This window comes from Macaca fascicularis, chromosome 4 (genome assembly GCF_037993035.2).
Source record: "Macaca fascicularis isolate 582-1 chromosome 4, T2T-MFA8v1.1".
NCBI classification, from domain to species: Eukaryota; Metazoa; Chordata; class Mammalia; order Primates; family Cercopithecidae; genus Macaca; species Macaca fascicularis.
The window spans coordinates 155,422,189-155,442,420 of NC_088378.1; the positions used below are offsets into that span (position 1 = coordinate 155,422,189).

The 20,232-nt window shown below is 41.7% G+C and overlaps 1 protein-coding gene across 2 annotated transcripts in view; it reads right to left on the minus strand.

Moving 5' to 3' along the window:
- CAP2 (cyclase associated actin cytoskeleton regulatory protein 2) overlaps positions 1–20,232 on the minus strand; it is a 166,600-nt gene that overhangs the window by 85,955 nt on the left and 60,413 nt on the right. The window contains exon 4 of one of the 2 annotated variants that reach the window (XM_005553965.4): positions 10,069–10,146. The exons of the other annotated variant lie outside the window; for it this stretch is intronic. Within the exon in view, the coding sequence (XP_005554022.3) occupies positions 10,069–10,146 (78 nt within the window). The remainder of the gene's footprint in view (positions 1–10,068; positions 10,147–20,232) is intronic. 2 annotated transcript variants of the gene reach the window in all.

Consider the following 20,232-nt stretch of genomic DNA (forward strand, 5'->3'; position numbering starts at 1 on the left):
GTCAAAATACGTTTGGCTTTTAAAAAGATTTTGTTGAATGACACAGTGACCTCTTCCTCAATTACTTTTTGATTCAGGTCATGAGAGAAAAAAACTTGCAACACTTACAACTTTTTATATCCGATCGATGGTGGTTAAGCAAGCAAATATTTAACCTCACAGTGGAAAATGATATATCATTGATATTTTACTAAAAACACAAAGTGATCTCAATATTTAACTACAATGGAGAATAAAAAATTCCCTAGTCAAATATTAGTACATACACAGCTTTATCGTTTATGTAGCATTTGCCACCAAGGCAGTCTGGAATTCTAACGAACTTAGTATGGAGCAGTTGATCAAACAAAGGATATTATCCTTCTTTATTAACCTTTACCCCCCGGATAATCTCCCGAATCCCCAGGGTGCGATAACCACCTCACTTCCTCTGGGCAGCCATTCATTATCTAATTCATGTCTTATACAAAGAGAGATGAGCTAATGTGCCTTATCAGATTAAAAAAAAAAAAAAAAAAAGGTCACCATGAGTGATGTTCCAACAGGACAGGATCTTAGCAAATCCCTTCTGCCTCCACAGTCCTGGGTTTCTAAATACCTATAAAGCTACCAACTCATAGTCACAGCTCACAGGCTCACCCACAGCTTTATGTTGCTAAAGCAAACAGTCTGGGCAGAAGAATGACAGAATTACTCTCTTTTCTGATTACCTCCCTCTCTGCATCCTGATAAACTAATGATTAGCTTTCCTGTTGGGATTCAGCCCTGACTGGGTAGCTTCAGGCTGTCAACTCAAGCAGACCCTGATGATATCACACAAATCTCCGCCTCACCTTCCTTCCCTGGTGTTTTATTGTGTGTTAACCAGCATCTACATCCAGCACGGGCAGCAGCCCTCACCCGCTAGCCACCATGTAATGACCAAGGTAATTCTCCTGCCATTGGAAGGCCCATAGGAAAAGGAAAAAGGCTTCTTTTTGCCTCACTTCTCCACCTTCTGCTACTCAGAAAGTTGCTGTTTACATAAAAGCAATCTTGTAAGTATCAGAATGCAACTGGTTTTTACCTATACTACATAAATTATATCTAAGCAGATATTTTAGTGGAACTTAAACTAATATGCTTCTCCAGAAATTAAAAGCATATATTGCCTTTGGGTGCTTTTGAGTTGGTGGTGAAGAAAACTAACCCATTCAGCACTATCAACTGTAGCAGAAACTTACGCATATTTATGAAGTGAGACTATCGAGGTAATTTGGAAAAGGCCATAAAGTGAGTCACTGGTTTAGATTCGAAGGTGCTACTCCTTCCTGAAACTGTCACTCCAGACCACCGGGAAATACCATGGCTAAACGGAAACGTAACTGAGCGTGATACAAAGAGTGAAACGTTTTTACCTTTTACTTCTCTTGTAGTTTTTTTCTGTTTCCAAGATCAATGAAACAGATATTTAAAAATCCATTAAAAATCCTTGCTGTGCACATATAATTAACAGTAGATACTCAACAGAATATCTTCTTGATGCCTTTGTATTAAGAAAAACCCAACTTCACAGCAATATTTCAAAAAAGACATTTCATTTTACATTAGGGCCAGAATTACTTTATTGCATTATGTTATCTGTCATATGGCCCTTGACAACAGAACTTAGCAGCACTAATCATGGCCAAATCTTTCAGGAAGATTCAGCAATTCTGATTGAGCAATGCTATGACATTTTCTGGGCATGGACTTAGAAACACTTGGGAGTTTGGCTCTGTGCTCCTTCGTTTGCTTTTCCTTTGCAATTTCTAGACCTGCCACTAGCACCAAGTAATTTACCCAAGGTATGCTCTGAGATCAGTCACATGACTACTTTGTTTGGCACTTTAAAATACTGTACAGTAACTTGACACCTTATAGTTTAGTAAAACATTTTATAGGTAAAAAGGATAAACTCACTGTAATTAAAAGAAATTTTGAAATATTATATACATACATAGATACATATATTTATACTCAAGTGCAATAAAAATTCAGCTGTTAGATTTCAAAGTCTTTCTTGTCTTTCCCTGGATGGCTAGAGAAATGGGGTATTAGTCTGGAAAATCCCTATGAGTTTTTGGAAAGATAATACATTTCCACAGAGAGAGAGCTCATTTTAGCCAAACCAAGTGACTCGCTCTGGTGGACTGGCCAAATGCTCACCAAATCTGTTACTTCTTCCTTCCAGGCATAGAGGTGGGTTAAATTCCCCAGTCTCCTTTGCAGCTAGGAATGACCAGAAGGCTGAATGAAGGTGAGGTGCCCTAGGCCATTTCCAAGCCCGGCCCATAAAACATTCCTGCATTCTTTTCCAATTCAATGGCTGAGGACTTAAGAGGAGTTGGGTGCCCCAAGATGGAAGAAGCCTGGTCCTTGAACGACCATGTGGAAGACTGGCAACCAAAAACACAGGAGCAGATCTTATGTGAGCAAGAAAAAAAAAATCTCCTCTCTTAAGCCTTTGAGATTTGGGGACTTTTTGCTAAAGCAATCAGACAACATTGACTAATAATAAACTTTTCTAGTCAGTCACATGACCCTCGTGGCCTTTTCTCATTTAATCCTCCCAATAATCCTTTGAGGTAGGAATGATATGTTATCCCTGTTTTAACGACAAGAAAACATGGGCTGAGAAAGTTTAACTGCCTTCCCCCAGGTGGGTAACTTGACAAGTTGTTTTGGTTAGAGTGGGTCAGTGGATTACCAAGTTAATTCTCCAGTTGACACCGAGAAAAAGATAGAAGATTCACAAACTTAGAAGACACAGATGAATTTGTTTTTCTTGCATTTGGATTAGCAGAGCTAATGAGGACAAAATGTGAAATTCAAATCCAAGTAGGCCCAAGTCCAAAGTTTCTACTCTTGACCACCCTCACAAATTAATATGTTTTATTAAAATCCCGAACATATTTATGCCCACTAATAATCTGGATCTCTCATGCATCTAAATAATTAGCTTAAGTCCTAAGATCACTGCCGCTAGGCTTTTTTGCTTAATGTGAACAAATTATTAACAAATTCGATGACTGCTCCATGCCTTAGAAAATCCTTATTGAGAAAGTGCTGGGCACGTGTATTCACTCAAGAGAGGGAGGAATGGCCAAGAGGGGTCGCTACCCCTCCTTCTCCTTCTAGTTTTTCAGATTCTATAAACAATGAAAGGAAAGAGAATCAGTTTTAGATGCCTGCTTTATGCACAGGAAGGCACTATTTCCTTTTAAAGTACAAGTTCTAATAAAGACAAGAAAAGGAGAGGGAGGATAGTAGCAACGCTCTCTCTCTCCCTTATGGAGGAATACAGAGCTCAGACTTCCTAGATAGAATAAAACCAACCGGGCAGTCAGTGACCATAAATCATCTTCCCTGAAGTTGAAAAACTTAAGATTAATTTTTTCTCTATGTGCAGGTGCATACTGATTCCATGCAAATACACACACACACACACACACACACACACACACACACACACACACAGAGATCACTTCACTGTCAGGTCTTAGCAGCACAAGAAATGCTGGAGAAAACAGGGAAAGTGTGAAGGCAGCAGAAAGCCTGCTGCACTTATGGCCCATGAGCTGCAGTTCTCCACCCTCCGGGTGCTTCCCTTCTTGCTCCTGCAAACTACTCAGGGCTAGACTGGTGGGATGTCAGTGGGAGACCTCCCAGGAATTCCCTGAATGATAGTCTAAGCCAGGGTGGGGGCTTCTTGTCCATTTTCCATGTGAGAATCCTTCCATCAACTGGAAGAGGATGGGCTTGACAAATTCTAGACTATAAGAACTATAAGTACGGGGCCAGGCACGGTGGTCACGCCTGTAATCCCAGAACTCTGGGAGGCCAAGGCAGGCGGATCATGAGGTCAGGAGATCGAGACCATCCTGGCTAACACGGTGAAACCCTGTCTCTACTAAAAATACAAAAAATTAGCCGGGCGTGGTGGTGGGCGCCTGTAGTCCCAGCCCAGAGGCAGGAGAATGGCGTGATCCCAGGAGGCAGAGCTTGCAGTGAGCCAAGATCGCACCACTGCACTCCAGCCTGGGTGACAGAATGAGACTGTCTCAAAAAAAAACAAAAAAAACAAAAAACAAAAAACCTGTAAGTACTATAAGAACTGGGCCATTCTTTTGCCCAAAGATTATTTATGTAAAATACAACAAGGGGAGACAGGAAAAGCTGAGATGTTTTGCAAATGTTTCATAATGTGCTTTATGTCATGAGCATGTAATAAATAAATGAGAAAGATGATTCTGAACTGCAAGATGTGACCACTAGTGCATCTTAAGATCAGTTCAGTGGGTCATGACCACAGCACAGAATAGACTAGAAGAAAAATGTCAGAATGCAGTGTACATGGTAAGAATATGTTTTGTGAAACTGGGTGGGGGAGTAAAATATCCTTTTTTCTGTGGGTCAAGGCTGAAATGTTGGAATGTCCTAGTATTAGAGAATGCAAGGGACCTGTTTCCTCATTGCCAAAGTGAGAAAGGAAATTTGAAATTGGGGGTCACCACTGTCAATCAGGGCTGTCAATGAATCCCTTATCTTGCTTCTGCCAGGATAGATGGAAGAGTGAAGGTGGAGGAACTGAAGGGCACATTCTGGTCTGTGGCCCGAGGTCTTATAAAAAAAAAAAAATTCAACATGGATAGAACTGGAGATTTTTATGTTACATGAAATAAGCCAGGCACAGAAAGACAAACATTGCATGTTCACACTTACTTACGGGATCTAAAAATTAAAAGAAGTGAAATCATTGACATGCAGAGTAGAGGGATGGTTACCAAAGGCTGGGAAGGGTAGTGGGGGAGCTGAGGTGGGGAGGTGGGGATGGTTAATAGGTATGAAAATAGTAGTTAGAAAGAATGAATAAGGCCTACTATTTGATAGCATTACAGGGTGACTGTAGTCAATAATAATTGCACATTTTAAAATAATGAAGAATAGGCCAGGCACTGTGGCTCATGCCTGTAATTCCAGCACTTTGGGAGGCCAAGGCAGGTGGATCATGAGTTCAGGAGTTCAAGACCAGCCTGACCAACATGGTGAAACCCTGTCTCTTCTAAAAAATACAAAAATTAGCTGGGTGTGGTAGCACGTGCCTATAATCCCAGCTACTCAGGAGGCTGAAGCAGGAGAATCGCTTGAACCCAGGAGGCTGAAGTTGCCGTGAGCCAAGACAGCGCCACTGCACTCCAGCCTGGGTGACAGAGCAATATTCCGTCTCAAAAAAAAAAAAAAAAGAAAGAAAAGAAAAGTTAAGAGTATAATCGTGTTGTTTGCAACACAAAGGATAAATGTTTGAGGGGATAGATACCCCATTCCCCATGATGTGGTTATTATGTACAGCATGTCTGTATCAAATCATTTCATGAACCCCATAAATACATATGCCTACTATGTACCCACAAAAAGTTTAAGAAAATTCATTACCTTAGAGTTCAGCAACAAGGGAATTGAGAGAATCCCTATTAGTTTTCTATTGCTGTATTACAAATTACCACAACTTAGTGGCTTAAAACAATATCCATTTATCATCTCACAGTTTCTGTAGGTCAGAATTCTGGGCCAAGGCAGAGCTAGGTTCTCTGCTCAGGGTCTCACAAGGCTGACATGAGCCACAACCGAACACTAATGTTGGTTTAATTTTGCCTTATGCTGTGGCAGCAAGAGTGGTCACTTGCATTCATTAGCAGGATCCAAGGGACTCCCTGGAAGGTCCTCCAGCCCTAAAAGATCTTCCCTCCCCAATGCCCAAAACTCCTATTGAAGATTCATTCTATAATCTTTTCTCTCAGAGCCCTGTTACAACGCTAAGTAAATAATTATATGAGTCATTATTTAGTAACTCATCCACTAGATATTGAACTGACTTGCAACAGATAGCTATATAGTATGCACAAGAAATAAACCTCTGTGGTTATCCATCACTAAGATTTTAGAGATGTTTGTTACTACAGCATAACACGGTGTACTTTGCTATAGAAATGGTAGGAGAAGAGAATATGAAGAGAATATGAATTTGAGATTTGACCACCAAGGGATTCTGTGCTTGCTGAGATTTTGGATGGTAATGACTGAAGTCTTGCTGCTCAATGTGTAGTGAGAAATCAGCAGCACCAGCATCGCTGGGGAGCCTGTTAGAACTACAGACTCTTGCGCCCCACTTGAGACCAACTGAATCAGACTCTGCACTTTAACAAGATCTCCAGATGATTCAAATCAATACTGAAGTTTGAGAAGCAGTGGTCTAGAGACAGTTGGAAATGAAATTCGGAAGCACCTGAAATAAATCTGAGCTCAAATTATAACAGTGAGAGCCATCCATACAGCACAGGATCCAAAGTGCGGTCTCTGGACCAGGAGTATCACATCATCTGGGGACTTTTTAGAACAGCAGAGTCTTGGGACTCAACCAAGACCTACTGAATTAGAAGCTCTGTAAGTGGGGCCCAGCAATCTGAGTTTTGACAACCCTGCAGGGAACTGTCATGCACGCTAAGGGTGGAGAATCGCTGCTGTGTGTCAATGAGAGCTGAAATTACAGCAGTTAATTCTCTTCCTCCTGAAAGGAGGAGGACAGTAAGACACAAATGGTTACAATAATTGTTCCTATGAGAAAATATGATCTGCATTATGATACTCATCTTTAAGATGCATCTTCTAGAATGCATACTGGGTGGATCAAGGTCTGGCCATAGACTGTTTTCACCACTGTGGCGATTGTGTGACAGGCGCAGTTGACAGCAATGACTTGAGCACACCCTGAGAGTGATCTTGTATGGCAGATCCACCTGAATGTGTGTTCAGAGTTTGCAACTAAAGAATCTGGGAGTGGCCAACCTGGAGATCCATTGCTCTTCTATGAGGAACATTTGAGTCCCTGGTGCTTCCCGGGGAATGCCGTGGAACACCGGCCATGTGGGGGGATGGAGGCCTTTTGTTTTAGGTTAAATGAAGGTTATCAGGTGGAGGTTGTTAGATGGAGGATGTTACGTGAAAATGCTACGTAAATTACATGCCTTTCGCAAGTGGTTGTAGTTCTCCTGTCCAGCCCTCTGCTACTGGACTCTCTCCCCTGTATGCAAGTCCCCAATAAAACCCGAGGTCTCGTTTGCTGGTTGTGGGACTTCTCTTCAGCCTCATGAGCCTGTACCACCCCCACTGGAGTGGACAGGGGTTCCGAACAACATGTGGGAATCTCTCAGGTCTGCTTTTCTCTCAGGTGGAAGTCGTAGGATGGTGTTCTGAATAAAGAGGAAAGGGAAGTAGAGGGAAGGGCCAGGAAGGGAGGTAGGCATCATAAGCCTGCTCGGCATTTTGCTGGTCCTGGTCCAGGCCTTACTGCACATGGAGCACTGTGGTAAGTGCTGCCAGGCATTTCCAGTGCGTGCCTTCCTGGGAACCAGTTTCCCTCCCCTTTATCAAGAATTCAATAGAGCCAGGCACAGTGGTTCACGCCTGTAATAACAACTCAGGAGGCTGAGGTGGGAGGATCACTTGAGCCCATGAGTTCGAGGCTGCAATGAGCTAGGATTGCACCACTGCACTCCAGCCTGGGTGACAGAGCAAGAGCAAGAATCCATCTTTAAAAAAAGAAAAGATAAAAAAAGAGAGAGGATGCAGTAGAGTAAGTAAGAAAGGGAAACTGTAGATATGACCAAGAATCTGCACAGCCACATGCTAAGCCACACAGTGTCCCTGACCCTGGCTCATGCTGGAATGCCACAGACCCAACGCCTTCATTCATTGTTCATTCACTCACATTTTCATCCATGTCTAGTGAGTGGCTTTTTTGTCTAAGGCCTGCAAAGCCATTGGAGAGGCCTCTTGTTCTGAGGCTTAGGGAAGGGATGGAGTGGTAACCCAGTGAGGAAAGTCACAGTTCTTCTTCTACCTGAGAATCTCAATTGGACCAACTCTCCTCCCACTTCACAGAAAAGGCAGGCTAAGGCCGAATCTACAACACATCACTTTGTGATTTCCCAGTTTCACTTTGCTCTTCTGCAAAGCAGAGATTGAGAAGACCACGGAGGACAATGCATCCATGATGGAACACGGAATATTTTCACCCCTACAGAGCCTCCTACCTAGGCTGTGAGCTCACTCCTTTCATGTGGAGGGAGGTGACATATCCATCTCAGGTGGGGGCTGACAGCTCTGGTTGGAAGTCCGAATAACCCATGAAGCCCATAGAAATCTCAAAGCCCAGGCCACTCCTCAGACCAATGAAGTCAGAGACTCTTGGGTTGGGACCTGGGTACTGGTATTTTTAAAAAATTTTGCAGGTGATTCTACTGCACAAACATGGCTGGAAACGACCATTCCAGGGAGGGTCTCGGGTCTCAGGTCTCGCCCCTTTATGGAGCTGAGTGTCATCCCCTGAAGGTGAAAGTTCTGGATTCCCAGGATTCTTAGCTCAAATTTTTCAATTTCAGGAGTTTGTTTTATAATTCAAAGTGAGCTATTACATTTAAGCTATTGTATCATAACGTATACTCAATTTATTTTTTACTTATATAAATGTTACTAAATTTCAAATGCAGAATATTTAGCCAAAAGAACAATTTTTATTTTTTTCTGATATAGCAAAGTATGCCAGTAGTAGGACTACTTTTTAATGAATAATTTCATTTGTGACACAATTAGCATAGTCAAAAGTTGTCATTATGAACCCTTGGTAGAGGGAATGCAGTTATTTGCATGATACAATGTCAGTAGTTTGGGCAGGTGGTGACTACGCTTTGGTTTAGAGAGTGGGAAATTTGGCCGGGGGCGGTGGCTCAAGCCTGTAATCCCAGCATTTTGGGAGGCCAAGACGGGCGGATCACAAGGTCAGAAGATCGAGACCATCCTGGCTAACACGGTGAAACCCCGTCTTTAATAAAAAATACAAAAAACTAGCCAGGCGAGGTGGCGGGTGCCTGTAGTCCCAGCTACTCGGGAGGCTGAGGCAGGAGAATGGTGTAAACCCAGGAGGCGGAGCTTGCAGTGAGCTGAGATCCGGCCACTGCACTCCAGCCTGGGTGACAGAGCAAGACTCAGTTTCCAAAAAAAAAAAAAAAAGAGAGAGTGGGAAATTTACAGGGCCTAGGGAATGAGATGGACCTCCGCCAACCATTACTTTGCTCTTAACATCTGTTCCCACAATTTTATTCCTTCTGTATTAAAATTTACCATGGGCCTTACTTGGTAATTTTACAATAGATTAAAAGTTGTTAAAATTACTACATTGGTAATATAATTGCAGTTAGCATCAGATCCTCTAACACCTCTAAATATCTTTAACCTAAGAAAAGTTCATTCATATTTATGATGGAAGAGAAAGGCGAAGTGGACTATGCCTAAGTTCTTAAAGACTCATGAAAATTCTTTCCAATTTTGGTGTTTTGAGAATGAGGATCAGCAGCATAGGCCTCACCCAGGAGCTTATTAAAAAGCAGAATCTTGGGACACAATCCAGGCCTGATGAACCAGAAACTGCAACGAAGCTCCGTAGACGACCCATAAACACAAAACACTTAACCACCGGTTTAGCCCATCTATGCTACTTAGGAAATAGGAGCTAATAAAATCCATACATGGAGGTTAGAGATGATCATAGATGTGAACAGTTTTTGACAACAAAGCAGCTCAAAATCTGGGCTAAAAATTAGTTATAAACACTTCCGTGATTATAAAAGGTTGTGAGACTAGTATAAAGATGATACAAGTCAACTCACCTTTTAAACTGGTAATGTTCATTTGTTACAGTAAGAATTTGACCATAATGACATATTAGTAGTAAGAGAACACATTGCTTTCTTTCTTCTTTTTTTCGCAAATGGCATACTTAAAAAAAAAAACAAAAAACTTGTCTGCTATTAATGAGATTATGAGACAGAAGAATTGTTCTAGACCAGGATCCAGATTACAGACAGAACCTACATGTGCTCTAAGTCTCATTTTGAGGAGGTCAACTATAATAAATGCTTCTGTTGCCTCCTTGTTTTCCATCTTACACTGCCCATACCTTGGGACACCTTCCCTCTCAGGACACTGTCTTACCTCGTGGGGTTGCTGGTACTGAGAGGCCATCAGAAGGAAAGACCGCTGGGCCTGGAAAGCGCTGTGCACCATTTCTGCCTGGGAACAAAGAGGAAGATGGCAGTTTCCATGTTTGATTCCTAAAAATTGTTACCATATAATCAGGCAATTCCACCCGTAGGTATATACCCAAGAAAAATGAAAATATATCTTCACACAAAAACTTGTAAATGAATGTTCATAACAGCATCATATAATAACCAAAACATGGGAACAACCCGAATATCCATCAACTCGTGAACCAATAAACAATATGCGATTGATCCATACAAGAGAATATTATTCAGCATGAAAAACAGACGAGGTACTGACACCTGCTACGACACAGGTGACCCTTGAAAACATTATGCTGAGTGAATGAAGCCAGTTGCAAAAGAGTACATTTGTATGATCTCATTTATATAAAATGTCCAGGAGAAGCAAATCAATAGAGACAGAAACCACTACAGATGAGTGGGTGCTGGGGCTGCTGGGAGGGAGGAATGGGGAGTGAACTGCTAGTGGGTATGGGGTTTCCTTTGGGGGTGGTGAAAATGTTCGGGAAATAGACAGTGATGATGGTTTCAAAACTTGGTGAATATACTGAATCATACACTTTAAGAAGGTGAATATTATGACATGTGAATTATACTTCAATAAAGTTGTTAAAAAATGTTGGAGCCCCAAAGTGCACTTGTTTTCAAAGGCTGTCTCTCTCTTATCCTCTTTCACATATGCCCAAATTCTATTCTACACCTTCGGGAGGAAAGAGAATTGTCCTTTAAACCATCCCCATTTAGATATGCTCAATGAAAGCCAGTGGCTTCTAATCATTAAGATGAGCCCAGGAGAGATTTTAGTGCCATCTGGGCCCTGGTAGAGGGGGCCCCACCTGGACTCAACACCCCATAAGGAGACGTGCAAGCAGGAATGCCCTCAAACACATATTCTCTTACCTTCACCCTTGATTCATTCAACTAATTTGTTAATTTTGTTTTTTTTGGGTTCTTTTTTCTTTGTTATGTTAATTTTTAAAATTAAACAAATTACAGAAGTGTACCAAGAAAAAATATCCAGATCACCCATAATTAACCATTTTGGCATTTTTTTCTAGTTTTTAAGAAAATTCATGCAGTTATTCTTTTAAGATAAAGGATACTGACTTGGAATAATTTTTTTTTTTTTTTTTGTAATACGGAAAGTTTCAAAGATTAGACAAGGCATGGTGGCTTATGCCTGTAATCTCGGCACTTTGGGAGGCTGAGGTGGGTGGGTCACCTGAGGTCAGGAGTTCGAGACCAGATTGGTCAACATGTTGAAACCCCCGTCTCTACTAAAAATACAAAAATTACCCATGCATAGTGGTGCACGCCTGTAGTCCCAGCTATCTGGGAGGCTGAGGCAGAAGAATCATGTGAACTTGGGTGGCGGATGCTGCAGCGAGCTGAGACTGTGCCATTGCACTTCAGACTGGGTGACAGAGGGAGACTACGTCTCAAAAAAAAAAATGTTTCAAAGATTACAGGGTTTTTGTTGTTGTTGTTGTTTGTTTGTTTTCTTTTTTTGTCTGTTTTAGAGACAGGATCTCACTCTGTCACACAGGCTGCAGTGCAGTGGTGTAATCTTAGTTCACTGCAGCCTTCAACTCTTGGGCTCAAGCAATCCTCCTGCCTCAGCCTCCTGAGTAGTTGGGGCCACAGGTGCACACTACCACACTCGACTAATTTTTACATTTTTTAGTAGAGATGAGTTCTTGCTATGTTGTCCAGGCTGGTCTCAAACTCCTGGGCTCAAGCGATCCTCCTCTCTTGGTCTCCCAAAGTGCTGGGATTACAGGCATGAGCCACCACACCCAGCAAAGATTAAAGTTTTAAAAAAATGCCTCACAACCTAGAAATAATCATTAAATGAACATCATTGTAACCACCTTTTAAGAATATATGCAGAGAGACTTATAAAATGGGGTCATACCTAGTGCTACACTTTTTTCTTTTTAAAAAATATTTTACTTTTAAAATTAAAAATTTTAACCACTAGTCATTGAACAAAAAAAGCATACATTTTAATTATGATTGAATAGTAGAGATGAAAATGAAAAAGAACTGTTAAACTTCAAAGAAAACTTTCTGTACCATAATAGTTTTTATGTCCTAAATGATCATTCTAAGGTTAAAAAAAAAGATTATAAAATGTTGAGATTGGGGTAATTATGTGTTGCATTCTAAAAGACATGTTATAATTCTAGATAGTATTGATTGACTTCTTGCTGGGAAAGATGAGAACATAAGTACTTACACTTTTTCCATCTCTGATCCCTATCTTCCATAGTTTTTAGTTATTATTTTTATTTTCTCCAAACTGATAGCATTCATATTTGATCTGTAATATTAGTGTACATAGTTATTAAGTATTAGTTCTGCATTTAAGCAAACCTAATGATTCTCACCTTAACTTCTCCGTTTCTGAGTTATTTTTATTTTTTTTTAATTGGCTGGACATTCGTTATTGCGTATTTTCTTCAACAAGGTCTCAAAGTTGTTTTAGTTCTTTCAGGTTGAAGCATGTCTCCCTGTTGTCTTTATATTTTAACAACATCTTGATGGGATATAATAACCTTGAGTGATTTTCTCTCTCTATTTTCAGAGAGCGTGGCCCCAGCTGTGGCAATAGTGATGTCTGAGACTAGCTTGATTTTTTTTCTCCCTTGTAGGAAATTGACTTATTCTGATTTGGTATCTCAAGAATTATTTCTTTATCCTTGAGGTTTAATAGCTTAACTAAGATATGTTTGCGTTTTGAGCATTCCATAGTATATTTCCTGGAATAGACTTGGTCCTTTCTTCATTTCTGGGAAATTTTATTATATCTTTCAGTGTCTCTTCTGTTCCTTTTGTTAGAGTCTCTATTCAGGGACCCAATTATCCTCATAGTGTAGAATATTTGAATGTCTTAATATCTCTTAGAGTCTGTCTTTAATCTCCTTGTCTGTTATCTGTATTCTCTGTGATTATAAGAATACTTTTCATATTGTTAGTAAACAAATTTTCAACAGGTCTCATATATGTTACCATTTCTAATTTATATATCATTTTTGCATTAATGTGTTTAATTCTTGATTTGTCAGACTTTAAATCTCCCTTTTCATTTCATTCTTGTTTTATCACCTTGTCTTTAGGCTATTTTAAAAATACTTTTTATACTTTGTTAAATTCTAAGAGTACAAGTTATCTTCTTATTAAGTCATTGTGAGGAACCTGTTTCTGTTCCTTAAGTCCCGTCTTCTTCAAGCCCACATCTTTCTACTTTGCATGCCAGCCTCCTTTCTGACGCAGTACTTGTAGCTGCCACACTGGATCTTTCCATTTTGCACGTATTTTAATTTTTTCAGATATTTTAATTTTTCTAATAAAATGTGGGTGATTCCTTGCCATCATATTGGAGATCAGCTTCTTTGCCCTTTCAAGCAAGAATCTGGGGGCTAAATGCTTTCTGCTCTCTATTCTTCAACGCCTGCTAGAACAGGAAGAGGAAGAATCTGGCTGAGGTGATGTCATCTTTATTTGTGTCTTCAAGTGCTGCTCATTCTTCTGGGAATTTGCTAAATACCCCAAACCAGGATTCACTCCACGTACTTGGAACACACAACATTCGGATGGAGTGGTCCCTTGCGACTTTAGATCAGTTCTCCAATTCAGAACCTAGACATGAGGGCTTTACATCTATAAACAGAAGCAGTCCACAGTGTTTTTTTTCTTGCTTCGTATTCTCCTTTCCTGATATCATTACCCCTAAGGAATGTCTTTAAGGGGGGTTGGAGGCAGGGTTAGAAATCAAAAGCCACTCAGTCATCAGTTACTAAAATGTATTGCTTTAGGTTATGGGTTTTTTGTCTGCTTACTATTAGTGAGGTGTTTTTCTTTAACTCTTTTTTTTTTTTTTTTTTTTTTGCTCCTTTTTGGGGAGAGAAAAATTCTGTGATTCGGTTTTATTTGGTCATGAGTTTATATTCTTCTATACCTAATTTCATTTTTAATCTCTTCCTTTTTAGCTCCACATCTGTTTATGGGCAGTTTCTATCTCTCTGCAATCTTGGATATGACTGACTTCTCTAATAGATAGGCAAGAACTTGCTTAATACATTTTCAAAAACAGATACCAAAACAACAAAATAACAACCGGAGGATTAGGTTAATTTCATCCCCGTGTCAATATCAGATAACTTTCTGGGCTGGAAGGGTAAATGTGTTAACTAACGGAAAATGACTAGTTTTTGTCAAACCACTTCATATTAACGTTTTGGCATCTGACAAATGTTCCAAAATATAACTGAAATGAACGAACACCTTATTCTTGCTTCTAACATTCTTGTCACTTCTCATCCAAGGATATTTTTTCCCACTGAGAAGAAAATGCTTGAAATCAAACCAAGATTTGTAGACTATTTACATTAAAATCACAAATTCAATCATCATTAACACAATAGGTATAAGTCTCCTGAATGTTTAAATTAGTATATGTTTTTCTCAAAGCCATTTTGGAGTACACCATCTTCTTTCTCTTTGTCCTGGTAGCCTGATTGCTGGGACTATATTGCTCAAGATCTCAAATTTTGGATATTCATTAGGGAAGAATAGAGGGCTTTCAAATTTCACTGTCCTGGAGGCCATTATGACATTGTGAATGGGAAGCTCTGAGCTATGCAGTATTTTTCCATGTATCAAAACATATATTTCAGTGATTCAGAAGGACTTTTGTCGGTCTCTAATGACCACGTTTCCAAATAAAAGACTACAAAATACAACTTTGCACAGCTTGGCTATAAATAAAATAAGTGCACTTTTCCCCAGCAACGATAATATAGAGGTAACGTCCTCATCTATGACAAGCTTTGCAGAACCGACTGAATTGTAGTTGCTGTGGAAACAGTAATTTGGATGGTCTGACTTCTGCAGTTAAAATTGTAGCTCAGAGGTGGCATTAACAATATTTTTGTAGTTATCCCAAGATGAGCATGATCATTAGCCTTTTTACTTTCCCTAGTAATAACATTTAGCCTGTTGCTAATAGAGCAATTTTCTGGCAGGTCTGATAAGCAAAGATGGCCAATTTCATTAATTAGTCTCTTCCTCCAAATGGTGTTTCATGGGAACAATAGAAGTTGAGGTTGGGGTGGAGAATGGCCCGATATTGAGATATCTGCTTCAACTCTCCCTTCCATTTTGCTTATGTAGACAAAACCTTTCTGAGAATTTGACTGTGCACCTCTTTCAGCTTCCTGGAACTCTGGGTATAATTAGCAGACCCTAATCCACACTCATTTTTAGCCTCATCAGTCCACATGTCAAAGGACTTTCATTCCAACTTCCGATCCACTTGCTTCTTCCTTCTGGAAAGTTCCATGAGTCCCTTCAACCAGACAGCATCCTATTTAGGAGCAATTTTACTGAACCTGCTGAGTCTGGTAACTTGAAAGGGAGAATTTGGCTCACTCAGGCAGTTCAAAACACTGTGAAAGAAAAAGCCAAACGTAGGGGTTTTCAGTAATGACAAATAATCGAGGGGTTTTGCTGAGTTTGTCCATCACATGTGTGCAGGGCTCAGAAAGCCTGGGCAACCTTTGTGGGTGAACATGTGCATCTATCTGCCTGTGAGCATGTGTGTGCAGAGAGGAAAGGGATAATTTTGGCAAGGTCAAATCTGTGCATTCTGTTTGAACTTTACCACTTATCACACCAGTAACCGGGGTTCTCAGACAGCCTGGTGGAACATCTATTGCTGTGTGGTCTTAGGACGAAGAATAGGGGAATGAATTTCAGAAATCAGTTTAAAACTAGCCTTGGCAGTCAGTAGACACTAGCGAAATATGACTTACTTCTATCTAATCCCCTCAGGAAAGACAGCTGGCTCCCTAGGGAAGCCCAGTTAATTTCTGGATACTCATCAAAGCTTTGCATTGTTTCACTGGAAGCACTACAGGCTGCAAAGTCCCATGTGGATGGCAAAATGAACAGGCACAACAGGGGGAAAAGCCACAGGCAATACTTGGAAGATGGAAAAAGCATCCAGCCTGGGTGCTTGTGCTAAAGGCATTTCCAGATCCTTCTGAAACTGCATCAGCCCTCTTCTTGAGAACTAGACAGCCAAGGGATGGGGCCCCTCTTCCTCTAAAGATGGGGGAATAGGCATCTGTATACTCAGTGCAATTTGCAGGCCCTATTGCCAATGCCATCCTCACATACCTCCCCAGTTAGTCTACTGATGCCCTGTTTTTCATAGAGACACTGTGTTTTCAGATTTGTTGTTTAGGGGCCTATACTGTACTCTAAAGGAAAAGTCGCTAGATTTTCTGCCAATGAAGAGTTAAAGAAGAACCTGACAGATGAAACTGAGACAACAAATGAGCCCCCAAAAGAGGTAACAGAATGCCAAAGACAAATTTCACCCATTTCGTGATTTTGCTTAAAACAAGACTGAAGATGCTTGATTTTGTAAATGTGAACATAAGCACCAACCCTGTAAACACAGATTAAGAAAGATATGAGTTGACATATTATGCACCTTGCAGAAGACTTGAACCAGTGGTTCTGAGTGTCCATCAAAATCAACTGGAGGCTTTCTTAAAACAGACTGTTGAGTCGCATCTCTGGAGTTTCTGATTCAGTAGATTTGAGTTGGCCCAAGAATTTGCATTTCTAACAAGTTCTCAGGTGAGGCTGATGCTTCAAGTCTGGACACTGCACTTTCAAAACCACTGGCCTAAATGATCCCTCATATATTTTGTCTCTCATTTCTATTCCATTTTCATTAGCAGCTGAATTAACAAAACAGCTCAGAGGGCATCCACTACAAAACCATTAGCAGCAGTGAATCTGTACAAGTCTGCAGCAACCGTGCAGTTCTTGCTTCCTCATAAGAAAGAATTCGACTGAGGGGCACAGGCAGAGAGAGGTACTGAGGGGCACAGGCAGAGAGAGGGACTGAGGGGCACAGGCAGAGAGAGGTACTGAGGCAAGTTTGAGAGCAGGAGGGAAAGTTTATTAAAAAGTTTAGGCTGGGAGTGGTGGCTCACGCCTGTAATCCCAGCACTTTGGGAGGTCGAGGCGGGCAGTTCACGAGGTCAGGAGATCGAGACCATCCTGGCTAACACAGTGAAACCCCGTCTCTACTAAAAATACAAAAAATTAGCCGGGAGTGGTGGCAGGAGCCTGTAGTCCCAGCTGCTTGGGAGGCTGAGGCAGGAGAATGAAATGAACCCAGGAGGCGGAGCTTGACTTGAGCCGAGATAACGCCACTGCACTCCAGCCTGGACGACAGAGCAAGACTCCATCTCAAAAAAAAAAAAAAAAAGAAAAAAGTTTAGAGCAGGAATGAAAGGAAGTAAAGTACACTTGAAAGAGGACCCAGCGGGTGACTTGAGAGTTTCAAGTGTGTGATTTGCCCTTTGATTTGGGGTTCTACATGCTGGCATTCTTCCTGGGTCTGTGTCTCTTCTCTGATTCTTCCTTTGGGGTGGGCTGTCCGTATGCACACCTGCCAGCCCTTGGGAGGGACCACATGCGGTGTGTTATTTAAGTTGTGCGCATGCTCACTTGAGGCATTTTTTTTCTCTTAGCAGTTGAGCATTCCTAGAGGAAGGTCATATACCAGTTAAACTCCACCATTTTGCCTCTTAGTGCTCGTGCTTGAGTCTGCTCACCCAACTCCTTAGATCTTATCGGGAACTTATCACCAGTTTCAGGTTTTTCCTATTTATTGGGAGACTGCCTTTCCCTGGTGCCAGCTGCGACTAATTATTATTTTAGCGAGACAGTTAACAACCTCTGGACCATCACCTGATGGTGGCCTGACGTTCCTGGAGCGGGGGCCCTCCTGCCCTGCTCATGTCTGACTCACAACCTGCTGTAACAAAACCATGCACTCATACCGTCCGAAGGGGCTCATTTCATTCAATCCTTGTTTTTTTTTTTTTTTTTTTTGAGACGGAGTCTCGCGCTGTCGCCCAGGCTGGAGTGCAGTGGCCGGATCTCGGCTCACTGCAAGCTCCGCCTCCCGGGTTTACGCCATTCTCCTGTCTCAGCCTCCCGAGTAGCTGGGACTACAGGTGCCCACCACCTCGCCCGGCTAGTTTTTTGTATTTTTTAGTAGAGACGGGGTTTCGCTGTGTTAGCCAAGATGGTCTCGATCTCCTGACCTCATGATCCTCCCGTCTCGGCCTCCCAAAGTGCTGGGATTACAGGCTTGAGCCACCGCGCCCGGCCAATCCTTGCATTTTTTTAAGTGAAGGGATGAACATCTAGAAAAAAATAAAGCTCTCTGCCCAAGTGGCAAAGCTGAAGCAAGAATTCCTAAATCCTGATTCTTCCCAAGTTCTCTTCTATTGCCCAGGGAGAGACTTGAAGCATAGAAAATGGAAAAGTTTGGCAAAAGAAAATGAAAACAATGCAGATCACGAGAGCTGGATATAACTGCGTCAAGCCAATGTTCTTTTGAAACATATCAAGCAAGACTGACTTCAGAGCTACTACCACTTACCTAATGGAAGAAGACAAGTGGGCAGTGTTAAGCCAGTCATGGGAACTATTACCACCCAAAAGTATTTATAAAGCAGCCACGTGAGCACTTTGCCTCTCTGCCGAGCACAGGGCAGCCATGGTAATGGGAGATGACAAAAGAAGAGTGAAACGAAAGAAAACAAGACTCCAGGGCAAAACTGTGCTAATGGTGTTTGGGAGCAGAGGCTGCAGGCGAGGGCAGAATGCCTCATCACATCCCTACTCAGCCAGCGCCTGGACACTTACGTTTTTATAATCACTTCAAGAGCTCTCCTTTAGTAGAAAGGGCTTGGAGGAGTCTAGCATTTTGCCTGGCCTCCAAAGTCCTGCACAATTGGACCCTCATCTTCTAGCGTCATGGCCACGACTCCTCTCCAAGTACCCTCTGCTCCAGTCGGGGTGGTCTCCACGTATCCCAGGGATCTGCTTGAAGGAGCCCTGAGCCGGACGCAGTGGCTCATGCCTGTAATCCCAGTAGTTTGGGAGGCTGAGGTGGGTGGATTGCTTCAGCCTAGGAGTTTGAGACCAGCCTGGGCAACATGGCAAAACCCCGTCTCTACAAAAATTAAAAAATTAGCCCGGCATGGTGGCACATGCCTGTAGTTTCAGCTACTCGGGAGGCGGAGGCGGGAGGATTGCTTGAGCCCAGGAGGCTGAGGCTGCAGTGAGCTGTGATCATGCCATGGCACTCCAGCCTGGGCAAGGAAGGAAAAAAAAAAGAAAAGAAAGAAAGAATAAAAAAAGAAAGAGCCCTGAGACAATAAATATATTTATTTACCCAGAAACAGGTCTCTGCCTCTCCAAAAAAGAAATCAAGACCTGGAGAGGTTAGTGAATTTCCCAAGATTGGTGGACAAATGTAGGATTAGAGTCGGGTCTACTGACCTGAGCCTACTGCCCTCTCTCTAATCCCATACTAATTACCACTGTGGGTTAACTTTGTGGGAATAGTGTCTTCACTGCTTCCTCAATGGCACTCTCCATCCCTAAAGAGCCAAGATTTCCTATTCCCTTCTTCTGTATCCTCTGCTGAGCCTAGCATGGGGTTTTGCATAGAGCAGACAACTTACATGTATTTACCATTTGATAAGGATTCCATTCACCGTGGTCAAGGCAACATGACTGAAAATTAAGTATGGGAGCTGATTTTACTAAAAGGCTCAAAGAACAACAGATGGGGCATATGACCATCTTCAAAAACAAGACGCAGATGGATCTCACAGGCATTTGTCTTTTCCCTGATACACAGTTCCAAGTGATACCAATCATGTAATGAATCAATAGTGGTAAGGCAGGAAAAACGCAGTTCCTTAGTCTACACCATCTAGACCTCAATAGAGTTCTCCAAAGTCATCAGTAGTGTTCCATGCCATCATTGGTTTTGTCCTAGTCTGCTCCCTCTAGCATTCTTCCAAGTCTCTACTTCAAAGTCCCACCTCGCCTTGAAATCCCAGTTTCCACTCTACCCATTGCCTGCCACACAACAGGTGCTCAAGATCTGCTGAGTAGATGGAAGAATGCATGGAACAACATGGTCAGGATTTGAACGGAGTATAAATTGTTAAAAGTTAAACCCAACCAATGTTGATTTATA